We start from the raw sequence: 13,716 nt of genomic DNA, 5'->3' as shown, positions 1-13,716 counted from the left end.
AACAATTTCATATCTTTGCTTATATAAGAGGCTTAGGCCGGCACCGCACATCAACATTGAAAGTGCATTCAAAACTCCAATCACAAACAAACTATGTCTTCTTCTTTTCTCTTCCCTCAAACTCAATCCACAGTCCTCCCAGACCCTTCAACCTACTTCTCACCAAACCTTCTTTCTTCTCCACTCCCCACAAACTCTTTCTTCCAAAACTTTGTTATTCCAAATGGGACACAGCCTGAGTACATTCACCCCTACCTTATCAAAACCTCAAACTCCTCACTCTCAGCCTCATACCCTCTTCTCTTTTTCACCACAGCAGTGTTATACCAAGCTTTTGTGCCAGATATCACTATCTCTTCCCCTCAAACACACTCACGTCAACAAAACCGTGTAATCTCATCATACAGTGACCTTGGTGTCACTTTGGACATTCCCTCTTCAAACCTAAGGTTCTTTCTCTCAAGAGGAAGCCCTTTTATAACTGCTTCTGTGACAAAGCCAACATCTCTCTCCATCACAACAGTGCACACCATTGTCTCTTTGTCTGCCAATGATGACAAAAACACTAAGTACACCCTTAAGCTTAACAACACTCAGGCATGGCTCATATACACCTCCTCCCCAATCTATTTGAACCATGATGCTGCTTCCAACGTTACATCCAAGCCATTTTCTGGCATAATTCGTGTAGCAGTGTTGCCTGATTCCAACTCCAAGTGTGTAAAAATTCTCGACAAGTTCAGCTCTTGTTATCCTTTGTCGGGTAATGCAACACTCGAGAAGCCTTTCCGTGTGGTGTATGAATGGCTAAAGGAAGGTTCTGGGAACTTGCTAATGCTAGCTCACCCTCTTCATGTCAAGATTTTATCATCTACTAATAATGGTCAAGTTAATGTGCTTCGTCATTTTAAGTATAGAAGCATTGATGGTGATCTTGTTGGTGTTGTTGGAGACTCATGGGTGATGGAAACCAATCCTATTCCTGTGACATGGTATTCTAACAAAGGTGTGGAGAAAGAGTCATATGATGAAATTGTCTCAGCGCTTGTTACGGATGTGCAAGGGCTGAATTCTTCAGCAATAGAAACAATAATTTCATCTTATTTTTATGGGAAGCGTGTTGGAAGGGCTGCAAGGTTTGCGTTGATAGCAGAAGAAGTGTCTTTTCCCAAGGTGATTCCTTCAGTTAAGAAGTTTCTGAAAGAGACTATTGAGCCTTGGTTGGATGGAACTTTCCCAGGGAATGGTTTTCAATATGAAAATAAATGGGGTGGACTTGTAACCAAACTAGGGTCAACGGATTCAACCGCTGATTTTGGTTTTGGAATTTACAATGATCACCATTACCATTTGGGGAACTTCCTTTATGGAATTGCGGTTCTTGCAAAGATTGACCCTCAATGGGGACAAAAGTACAAGCCACAAGTTTATTCACTTGTGACAGATTTCATGAACTTGGGGCCAAGTTATAACAGATTTTATCCACGTCTAAGGAATTTTGACCTTTACAAATTGCACTCTTGGGCTGCAGGGTTGACTGAATTTGAACATGGAAGGAATCAGGAAAGCACAAGTGAGGCTGTGACTGCTTACTATTCTGCAGCGTTGGTGGGTCTTGCATATGGTGACTCAAGTCTTGTTGCCACTGGGTCAACGTTAATGGCGTTGGAAATTCTTGCTGCACAAACTTGGTGGCACGTGAAAGAGAAAGACAACTTGTACGAAGAAGAATTTGCAAAAGAGAATAGGGTAGTGGGGATTTTGTGGGCTAACAAGAGGGATAGTAAGTTATGGTGGGCCAGGGCTGAGTGTAGAGAGTGTAGGCTTGGAATCCAAGTGCTACCATTGTTGCCTATTACTGAGACATTGTTCTCTGATGCTGATTATGCCAAGGAGCTTGTGGAATGGACACTGCCTTCTGCACGTAGAGAAGGGTGGAAGGGAATGACATATGCCTTGCAAGGAATTTATGATAGGAAAACAGCATTGCAGAATATAAGAATGTTAAAAGGTTTTGATGATGGGAATTCATTCACTAATCTCTTGTGGTGGATTCATAGCAGATGATCGGACTGATGGATGCACATAAGTTTTGTGCCAAGTCCAGGAAATATCATGTTTCATTGTTATAGTTTATGTAACTTTGTATCTTATCATGATGGTTTAAATTTGTTTTTGGGATTTTTCAAGAATTTAATAGACTTTGCTCTTTACTATATGTTCTATTGCACTAGAGGTTCAGGTCCTATATATAATTTTTAAGTGTTTCCAGCTTAACTAAGGTTTTAAATTAGGACCACAATTTTGACCACCACATATAAAGATTTTTACCGTTTATGCAAATCGCTTTATGCAGCAATAAAAGTTTATTAAATCAATAAAGAACAAGTTGATATCTTAAAAAGGATGTGATTCGATTATCTATGAAAATCTTATTAATAAATAATCGTAAATATTTTTGTAAGTACTCTTTAATATTTGATATTAGAAAAAAAAACATATTTATGGGGTCTTGAAGGCTTGACCCCTGTTTTTTGAAATTCTAATACTTTAATATATAATATAATATTTTAATGTTATATAAAGTATAGTATTTGAGTATTAATGGTCTATTTTATTCTATTTTTTGACAAAATATTTTATTCTCTTTTTATATTATATATTACAAAAATAATAACATTTTTTTCTCTTTTTAGACAAAATATTTTTTTTATAAATACTATTTTTCTTTTATAGTCTTTATCATTGAAATAATTACCTTTTTTCCTTTTTTAAAACAAAATGTTCAATATTACTTATTTCCTTTGTTGATATCATTTTATTTTATAATATATTATTTTTATTTTAAAGGTTATAAATATTTATATTTGTAAACAGATGACAATATTATTCTTTCTTTTATATTGATTTGGTTTTGATTTATTTTGAGAAATTAATGTTAATTATAATTAATTTTTGTCTATGAGACAAACTTGCACCATATGAAATTGACAACTCTTCTAAAAAGAAAAAAAAAACTTTAATTTTGAGACATATTTTTGTATCAGCCTTTAATTTAAGACATACTAATTAATAACTATTTTTCTTTTTTATTACTATTATTCATTTTTTCGCTTATCCTATTTTTATTCTTTTTGTCTTGTTAGCTCAAATCTAATTTGTAAAAGCAAACTTAATATTAAGTTGTACCAAGTATTTGTCAAAATTTACTTTAATAGGTTTTGAGTTTTTTTAAAAATAAATATTTAATGTAAATATTTTATTATAAAATCATTTAAGTTATAGTTGGTCCTGCTAACTTTTTTTTGCTAGGTCTGTCTCTGCTGCTTGATACCTACTCTGACACTCATGTGCTCCAAGATTCAAATTACCTAAATTTTTTTGAAATAAAAAAGCCACATCCAGTTAACTAGCATATTACTATCTAATGCTAATGTTCTCGTGTGTGTATATATATATATTGAGAACAAGTAGTTCCCCAGACGAACAGTAAAACAAACCTAAAGCTAACATAAGGTCTACAATCAATACTTATGTCCAAATATTCTCAACAAATTAGATATAACTTAAATTCGATTATATATGTAGAGTTTTTTTCAAAACTTACATAATAACATATGTATTGTGTCGTGTGTTATATTTTAATAGAGTAGAATTGACTAAGAATAACTTCTCGTGCAATCCATTAACAAAAAAGTACTTCATCTGTTATATTCAACATTAACAAGGTAGTTAAAAAGAAAAAAATAATAATTAATACACAATGCAACGAACAAGTTTTGTTCCACCGTTGGAATTTCACGTGCCTTGGAAATGGACACATGCTCTGCATTCCTAACGTAGGGAGCTTAATTATGCAATAAAATATATATAATCTGTGTAACAAACATGCAGCAAAGAAATTCAAAATAATTATCTTTCATTTATTGATTTATCTAATATAAAAATAATTACCATAGAGTCAGGGGCGGACCCAGGATTGGTGGAAAGGAGAGCCAAATATGAAAAATAAAAGAAAAAATTATACCTATCAATTGAAAGATTTTTTTCCCTCAATTTTAGCAATTTTTATTTTTAAGTTGTTTATAAAATAATTATATATTCAAAAAAATTATTTACATCAATAATTTACTAAAACATTTTTTTTACATGTTTGGAAATCATCTATAATTTTTTTAGTAAAAAAAAATCATCTATGGCTTACACAGATTTTTTCAACAATTTTCTTTCAAAAAAATATTTTTCTAAACAAAAAAAAATATATAACACTATTTTAACACATTATAAATAAATTTAATTAAATAAAAGTATACAAATTGCTATAACTAAATTTAAATTTATTTTTGAAGATTTACCGGTTAGCCTATCTAGACACGTGCAATCGAAGGTCAAAAGAGCAGTGTGTCTCACAAACATAATGCCTAGAGGACAAAAATAAGAAGAAGAAGAAATAAAGAAAATATATAGAGTTATCATAAAAAAATAGAATATTTGTTGTTATGTTTGAAAATCATGTATCTCTTATATTTGTGTTAATAAGCTTGCTCTACAATTTCAATAACAAAGGTTTATATATAAGTAACTTTTATTTCTCAAATTAATTATAATCAAAAGGCTAATAAAGCTATTTGATTGTAATTATAATCATTTATAGTATTTAAAACACCAATAAAAAATTATAAAAAGAAAATTACGAATAAAAATGAATGATACTCAATTTAAAAAGAGAAAAAAAATAACATTAGTTCAACAATGAAGACTATAAAAAGAAAACTATAATATTTATCTAAAAATTGAAAATGGTCATTATCTTCATCATAAAAAGAAAATTACAATAATAATTATTACAATAATAATTATTTAAAAAGAAGATAGATTCACATACTCCAAGAATAATTCTTTTATAGTTATTTCTTGTCTTTATTGTTTATTTTATTGAAATCTAATGGTTAAGATTAGTTATTTATTACAACTATTAAATTTAAAAAAAAATGAAAGATGAGGATAAAAAGTAACTTTAAAAAAGTTACTCTTTGAATAAGTTGATTCCTCCTCATTTAAAAAATATGACATTATTTTTATAATGAAAACTATAAAAAAATATATCCCAATATATATATATATATATATATATATATATATATATATATATATATATATATATATATATATATATATATATATATATATATATATATATATATATATATAAAAATTTACCCCTATACAAAAAATTAAAATTTAGAAAAACTAAGGTGGTACAAAATAAAAATGGAAAAATATAAATTAAATGTCTAATTTTAAGTTATAAGAAAATCATAGTTTACTCTCGTAGGGTCAATAATGCATTCACTATCATACTCTTTTTTGGACATTTTTATCACCAACTAAAATTGATTAAAAATAATAAAAATCATAAATAATATTTATAAATATCATACATCTAGTTTCTCATTAATGAGAGTTGGATCTAATAAAAGGGTTAACCTCCCGCAATTTAACTAATCAAGGTTTGGATCCTCATATTTTTTCAATTTCTTTCTTAAGTTCCCATTACATTAATTACAATATTATTTATCACATTTAATGTTTTCTTTTTTTTTTTTTCTGTCTCATTCTTTCTTCTACTCATACGCCCCATAAGTGGAATGTAGATTAATTTTTTCCGTACTAATTCGTAGAGTAAGACATATGACCAACCCAATTTGTTTTATTTTTAATGAAATTAATTTAATAGTAATAAAGAATGTTTAGGGGCTACAACCGGACATGGTTATAATAATTATTAATTAATAAATTTATAGCATTTCTCTTGGTTCTAAAGTGCAACCTTTGGTACCAAACAATCTCTTATCTTTTCTTATATATATAAGAGGCTTAGGCCGGCACCACACAATACTGCAAAGAGCAATCACAACCTTCACTTCCCCACAAACAAGAAGCAATGTCTTCTTTTCTTTTCCCTCAAACACAATCCACAGTCCTCTCAGACCCTTCAACCTATTTCTCCTCAAACCTCCTTTCATCTCCACTCCCCACAAACTCTTTCTTCCAAAACTTCGTTATTCCAAACGGGTCCCAAGCTGAGTACATTCACCCTTACCTCATCAAAACCTCAAACTCTTCACTATCAGCTTCATACCCTCTTCTGATCCTCTTCACCACTGCAGTGTTGTACCAGACTTTTGTGGCAGATATCACCATCTCTTCAACTCAAACAACCTCACAAAACCATGTAATCTCATCATACAGTGACCTTGGTGTCACTTTGGACATTCCCTCCTCCAACCTAAGGTTCTTTCTCTCAAGGGGAAGCCCTTTTCTAACCGTTTCTGTGACATCTCCAACATCTCTTTCCATCACAACAGTGCATACCATAGTCTCTTTGTCTTCCAATGATGACAACAACACCAAATACACCCTTAAGCTTAACAACACTCAAACATGGCTCATATACACTTCCTCACCAATCTATTTCACCCATAATAATGCTTCAGAGGTTACATCCAAGCCATTTTCTGGCATCATTCGTGTGGCAGTGTTGCCTAACCACAACTACGTAACAATTCTTGACAAGTTCAGCACTTGTTACCCTTTGTCGGGTAATGCAACACTCGTAGAGCCTTTCCGTGTGGTGTATGAATGGCAAAAGGAAGGTTCTGGGGACTTGCTCATGCTAGCTCACCCTCTTCATGTTAAGCTTCTATCAAATAATTATAATGGTCTAGTTACTGTGCTGAACGATTTTAAGTATAGAAGCATTGATGGTGATCTTGTTGGTGTTGTTGGAGACTCATGGGTGTTGGAAACCAATCCTATTCCTGTGACATGGTATTCCAACAAAGGTATGGAAAAAGATTCTTATGATGAGATTGTCTCGGCACTTGTTAAGGATGTGCAAGAGCTGAATTCTTCATCAATAGGAACAAGTTCATCTTATTTTTATGGAAAGCGTGTTGGAAGGGCTGCAAGGTTGGCGTTGATAGCGGAAGAAGTTTCTTTTTCTAACGTGGTTCCCACGATTAAGAAGTTTCTTAAGGAGTCTATTGAGCCTTGGTTGGATGGAACTTTACAAGGGAATGGATTTCTATACGAAAATAAATGGGGTGGACTTGTCACCAAACTGGGGTCAACGGATTCAACAGCTGATTTTGGGTTTGGAGTGTACAATGATCACCATTATCATTTGGGATACTTCCTTTATGGAATTGCGGTCCTTGCAAAGATTGATCCTGAGTGGGGACAAAAATACAATCCACAAGTTTATTCACTTGTCACAGATTTTATGAACTTGGGCCAAAAATATAACTCTCGTTATCCACGTCTAAGGTGTTTTGACCTTTACAACTTACACTCTTGGGCTTCAGGAGTGACTGAATTCGCAGATGGAAGGAATCAAGAAAGTACAAGTGAGGCTGTGAATGCGTACTATTCAGCGGCATTGGTAGGTTTAGCATATGGTGACTCAAATCTTGTTGCCATTGGATCAACACTACTGGCTTTGGAAATTCTTGCTGCACAAACTTGGTGGCACGTGAAAGCAGAAGGCAACTTGTACGAAGAAGAATTTGCAAAAGAGAACAAAATAGTGGGTGTTCTGTGGGCTAACAAGAGAGATAGTGCCCTATGGTGGGGCCCTGCTACGTGTAGAGAGTGTAGGCTTGGAATTCAAGTGCTACCATTGTCTCCTGTTACTGAGACTTTGTTCTCTGATGCTGATTATGTGAAGGAGCTTGTGGAATGGACAATGCCCTCTTTGACTAGTGAAGGGTGGAAGGGAATGACCTATGCCTTGCAAGGAATTTATGATAAGGAAACAGCATTGGAAAATATTAGAAAGTTGAAAGGTTTTGATGATGGGAACTCGTTGAGTAATCTCTTGTGGTGGATTCACAGCAGATGAGGAGTGTTGCACACAAGTTTCTGGACTAGATAAATTGAGCCGAATCCAAAAAATGTATGATGTTTCAATTTGACTAATTATCAATGCTGTAATTTGCAGTCATTTACGAAATTCTGTATCTCATATATCAGTTATGTGAAATGTGTTTTGGGGATTTTTTAAGAATTTAATAAAATTTGTGGTTTACCATAATTTTTAGTGCACTAGAAGTTAGGGTTCCTATAATTTTTAAGTGTTTCGAACACAGCATAGTTCACTTGTTTGTGTTTGGTGTTCATAAGTAGTGTTAGAGCCAAGTTTGGCAGCTTGCTGTCTGAGCTTTGGGAATCAAGTCAAGGAATGATGTTCAAGTTCACAAGAAAGGTAGAAAACTATCTCAGTAGGTGTGGTTTCATTTTCGTAATGCTTCATGCTTTTAAAGAGGAATGTATTATTTTGGCAATACAGAGTTTTCAAGGTTCAAAATTTAATAGGCAGAAATGAATGCTACACAAACCACACAACAACACGCTTTATGTAGATAGCAGTGTTTGATAATATGTCAACTTTATAAAGGGTAAGAAAAAGCAAAAGAGAACCAGAAAATCAAAATCCATACTTATATACATGTAAGCTTCACCTTTATCAAATATATATAAGGGCCTTGGAAGCACGCAAGTGTTGTAGGACTCCTTCTTTTCATTTAGACCTACGGGGAAAAAAATTCATGAGCTATCCAATTCGTGAAGCTAATGAGTATGCTTGGAGTCACAAATCAAGTTTAAGGGGATGTTGAAATATAAACTTGATTTGGGCCTAAATTAATTATTTGGTTCCTTGGACTTAGTTATTTTGGGCTTAAGTAATTATGGGTCATGTTTCTAGAGAATTCTTGTAATGTTTGGAGTGTCTAGATATTTCTTATGGTTGTAATATTCTCTAGAATACTCTTTGGATCTCTAGAGTTGAGAACCCTCTAAAATTAGTGTGTCTAGAGTTCTCCTTAGAGTAGTATAAATAGAGATGTAATCCTACACATTTGTATCAAGCAAAAATACAAAGTTCTCTCATCTATAAAGAATTCTCCTTCCTATCAAGTTTCTATTCAAAGTCTCCAATATTCCTAAACACTTTTCCTAAACATAAAAAGTCTTATTTCCAACAAAGTGGTATCAGAGCTTCAAGATCCTCAAAAGATGGCGAATGGAGGTTTTCCTTTCCAAATACCGATGCTCACAAAGAACAACTATGATAATTGGAGTATCAAGATGAAGGCGCTACTAGGAGCTCAAGATGTGTGGGATATCGTAGAGAATGGTTTCGAGGAGCAAGATGAAGCCTCGCTAAGCCAAGGTGTAAAGGAGACGTTGAAGGAGTCAAGAAAGAGAGACAAGAAAGCTCTCTTTCTCATTTATCAATCGATGGATGAAGATACATTTGAGAAGATATCCAACGCAACGACGGTCAAAGAAGCATGGGATAAGCTTCAAACTTGCAACAAAGGAGTTGAGCAGGTAAAAAAGATTTGTCTTCAAACTCTTAGAGGTGACTTTGAGCGTTTGTTTATGGAGGAGTCCGAGTCAATTTCTGATTATTTTTCTCGAGTATTGGCCGTAGTCAATCAACTTAAAAGAAATGGTGAAGATGTTGATGAGGTGAAGGTCATGGAAAAAATACTTCGAACTTTAAATCCAAGTTTTGACTTCATTGTTACCAACATTGAAGAAAACAAGGATTTAAAGACCATGACTATTGAGCAACTCATGGGTTCCTTACAAGCATGCGAAGAAAAACAAAAGAGAAAAATTAAACAAAAGGAGGCTACGAAGCAACTACTACAACTCAACGTAAAGGAAGCAAACTATGCAAATTACAAGAGCCAAAGAGGACGAGGTCGCAGCCAAGATCGTGGACGTGGACGAGGACATGGAGGAGAAGGAAGAGGTGGTTTCAACAACCACTCCAAAAAATTCAACAATGGAGAAAGAAGTTGGAATCCACAAGTAACAAGAGATCGTGGAAGAGGAAATTCATGGTCGAGGTATGACAAATCACAAATCAAGTGCTTCAATTGCAACAAGATTGGTCACTACGCATCCGAGTGTAGATTCTCGAAGAAGGTTGAAGAGAAAGCTAACTTTGTAGAAGAAAAAGGCGGAGAAGAAGAAACTTTGCTACTCACGTGCCAAAACAAATTTGAAGAGAAAAGAAACAAGTGGTACCTCGACACCGGCGCAAGCAACCACATGTGCGGCGATCAAAGCATGTTCGTGGAGATCAATGAAGCGGCAACTGGCGATGTCTCATTTGGAGACGACTCAAAGATACCAGTCAAAGGCAAAGGTAAAATTCTCATACGTTTGAAGAATGGGAGTCATCAATTCATATCCAATGTCTACTATGTGCCTAACATGAAGAATAATATTTTGAGCTTGGGACAATTATTAGAGAAAGGCTATGACATCCATTTGAAAGAACGTAGTCTTTTCTTGAGAGATTGTAGACATAACTTGATTGCTAAGGTGCCTATGTCAAAGAATAGAATGTTCCTCTTGAACATTCAAAATGATGTGCAAAGTGTCTCAAGGCTTGCTATACCGACTCTTCGTGGCTATGGCATCTACGATTCGGGCACCTCAACTTCGACGGTCTAGAACGTTTAGCGAAGAAGGAGATGGTGAGAGGCTTGCCTAGCATTAACCACCCAGACCAACTTTGCGAAGGATGTCTAATTGGGAAGCAATTTCGTAAAAGTTTTCCAAAGGAATCAACAACAAGAGCAACAAAGCCGCTAGAGCTCATACACACCGATGTCTGTGGACAATCAAACCCAATTCATTTGGTAAGAATAAGTACTTTCTCCTCTTTATTGATGATTATTCCAGGAAAATCTGGGTTTATTTCTTGAAGGAGAAATCAGAAGTGTTTGAAAACTTTAAGAAGTTCAAAGCCCTCGTGGAGAAAGAAAGTGGTATTTCCATCAAGGCCATGAGATCTGATCGAGGAGGAGAGTTCACTTCAAATAAGTTCAACAAATATTGTGAAGACCATGGAATCCGTCGCCCACTGACAGTGCCAAGATCGCCACAACAAAATGGAGTAGCAGAGAGAAAGAACCGGACCATACTTAAAATGGTGCGAAGCATGCTCAAGAGCAAGAAGATGTCGAAGGAGTTTTGGGCTGAAGCAGTGGCATGTGCAGTTTACCTAACAAACCGTTCCCCAACAAGAAGCGTGCATGAGAAGACACCACAAGAAGCATGGAGTGGAAGGAAGCCCGGGATCTCTCACCTCAAAGTGTTTGGAAGCATTGCCTATACCCATGTTCCAGACGAAAAGAGGACAAAGCTCAATGATAAAAGTGAGAAGTACGTGTTTGTGGGTTACGACTCAAGATCCAAGGGGTACAAGCTCTATAATCCAAATAGTAGAAAGATCGTCATGAGTCGCGACGTGGAGTTCGACGAAGAAAATTGTTGGGATTGGAGTGTTCAAGAAGATAAGTATGATTTTCTTCCTTATTTTGAAGAAGATGATGAAATTGAACAACCAATCATAGAGGAGCATATTACACCACCTGCCTCACTGACACCAAGGCTGGATGAAACAAGTTCAAGTGAGAGGACACCGCGACTAAGGAGCATTGAAGAGATTTATGAGGTAACCAAAAACCTAAACAACATTAACCTCTTTTGTCTTTTTGGTGATTGTGAGCCTCTAAGCTATCAAGAAGCGGCGGAAAACATAAAGTGGAAAGACGCCATGGACGAAGAAATCAAGTCAATCACGAAGAATGATACGTGGCAACTTACTACACTTCCACGAGGACACTAAGCAATCGAAGTAAGATGGGTGTACAAGGCAAAGAAGAATGCTAAAGGAGATGTGGAGAGATACAAAGCAAGATTGGTGGCTAAAGGCTATAGTCAAAGACAAGGAATTGACTATGATGAGGTATTTGCTCCTGTTGCTCGTCTTGAAACTATTAGACTGATCATTTCTTTGGCAGCCCAAAATAAATGGAAGATCTATCAAATGGATGTGAAGTCAGCCTTCTTGAATGGTTTTCTCGAAGAAGAAGTCTATATTGAGCAACCACTGGGCTATGAAGTAAAAGGGCAAGAAGGAAAAGTCTTGAAGTTGAAGAAGGCGTTGTACGGTCTCAAGCAAGCACCGAGAGCTTGGAATGTTCGAATCGACAAGTACTTTCAAGACAAGAACTTCATCAAGTGTCCATATGAGCATGCACTCTATATCAAAGCGCAAAGTGGTGATATTTTGATTGTGTGTTTGTATGTAGATGACTTAATCTTTACAGGGAACAATCCAAGCATGTTCAAAGAGTTCAAGAAAGATATGTCAAATGAATTTGAGATGACGGATATGGGGCTCATGGCATATTATCTCGGCATCGAAGTAAAACAAGAAGACAAAGGAATTTTCATCACCCAAGAAGGCTATGCCAAAGAAGTCCTTAAGAAGTTCAAGATGGATGACGCCAATCCAGTTGGCACCCCGATGGAATGTGGCAGCAAGTTGAGCAAGCATGAAAAAGGAGAGAATGTTGATCCAACTCTTTACAAAAGTTTGGTTGGAAGTTTACGTTACTTGACATGTACAAGGCCGGATATTCTCTATGTTGTAGGAGTAGTAAGTCGCTACATGGAAGCTCCAACCACAACTCACTTCAAGGCGGCAAAGAGAATCCTTCGATACATCAAAGGTACAACAAACTTTGACTTGCACTATTACTCTTCTGACAATTATAACATTGTTGGCTATAGTGATAGCGATTGGAGTGGAGACTTGGATGATAGAAAGAGCACTACTAGTTTTGTGTTCTTTATGGGAGATACTGGTTTCACTTGGATGTCAAAGAAGCAACCAATAGTCACACTATCAACTTGTGAAGCCGAGTATGTCGCTGCCACATCATGTGTTTGTCATGCAATTTGGCTAAGGAACTTGTTGAAAGAGTTAAAAATGCCACAAGAAGAACCTACGGAAATATGTATTGACAATAAATCAGCACTCGCTTTGGCAAAGAATCCAGTCTTTCATGAAAGAAGTAAGCACATTGACACCCGTTACCACTTCATAAGAGAATGCATTGAGAAGAAGGAGGTAAAGTTGAAGTATGTGATGTCTCAAGATCAAGCTGCCGACATTTTCACAAAGCCACTCAAGTTGGAAACTTTCGTGAAGCTAAGGAGTATGCTTGGAGTCACAAATCAAGTTTAAGGGGGGATGTTGAAATATAAACTTGATTTGGGCCTAAATTAATTATTTGGTTCCTTGGACTTAGTTATTTTGGGCTTAAGTAATTATGGGTCATGTTTCTAGAGAATTCTTGTAGTGTTTGGAGTGTCTAGATATTTCTTATGGTTGTAATATTCTCTAGAATATTCTTTGGATCTCTAGAGTTGAGAACTCTCTAGAATTAGTGTGTCTAGAGTTCTCCTTAGAGTAGTATAAATAGATATGTAATCCTACACATTTGTATCAAGCAAAAATACAAAGTTCTCTCCTCCATAAAGAATTCTCCTTCCTATCAAGTTTCTATTCAAAGTCTCCAATATTCCTAAACATTTTTCCTAAACATAAAAAGTCTTATTTCCAACAGAAATATCCCTGATCCGTAAGCCTTTTAAGTTGATCCGTAAAAGGTTTACGGATCAAGTTGATCCATAGAAACCTTACAGTCCGTAAGTCTTTTACGGATCAACTTGATTTGTATGCTTAATATCAACATATGAATCAATTTTATTCGTATTAATCTTACAGATTAACTTGATCTGTACGATTTACGGACCATCCTCACGCACACCTAATAC

At 35.2% G+C, this 13,716-nt stretch overlaps 2 protein-coding genes across 2 annotated transcripts; both read left to right on the top strand.

Annotated features, from left to right (window-relative positions):
• LOC100819378 (probable endo-1,3(4)-beta-glucanase ARB_01444) lies at positions 1–2,168 on the top strand. The gene has a single exon (XM_003531808.4). It carries the CDS (start codon positions 94–96, stop codon positions 2,065–2,067), a length of 1,974 nt encoding a protein of 657 aa, XP_003531856.1. The 5' UTR covers positions 1–93; the 3' UTR covers positions 2,068–2,168.
• A 3,715-nt stretch (positions 2,169–5,883) lies between these two features.
• On the top strand, positions 5,884–8,089 carry LOC100818841 (probable endo-1,3(4)-beta-glucanase ARB_01444). The gene has a single exon (XM_003531807.5). It carries the CDS (start codon positions 5,945–5,947, stop codon positions 7,901–7,903), a length of 1,959 nt encoding a protein of 652 aa, XP_003531855.1. The 5' UTR covers positions 5,884–5,944; the 3' UTR covers positions 7,904–8,089.
• The last annotated feature ends 5,627 nt before the right edge of the window (positions 8,090–13,716 follow it).

The sequence above is a fragment of the Glycine max genome, chromosome 8, assembly GCF_000004515.6.
Source record: "Glycine max cultivar Williams 82 chromosome 8, Glycine_max_v4.0, whole genome shotgun sequence".
Classification (NCBI taxonomy): Eukaryota; Viridiplantae; Streptophyta; class Magnoliopsida; order Fabales; family Fabaceae; genus Glycine; species Glycine max.
The sequence above is the reverse complement of the archived record's forward strand: the minus strand, read 5'-3'. Positions and strand labels throughout refer to the sequence as shown.

Excerpts from the sequence above, each read along its gene's own strand:
- LOC100819378 (XM_003531808.4), top strand. The coding sequence starts at position 94 with ATGTCTTCTTCTTTTCTCTTCCCTCAAACTCAATCCACAGTCCTCCCA.
- LOC100818841 (XM_003531807.5), top strand. The coding sequence starts at position 5,945 with ATGTCTTCTTTTCTTTTCCCTCAAACACAATCCACAGTCCTCTCAGAC.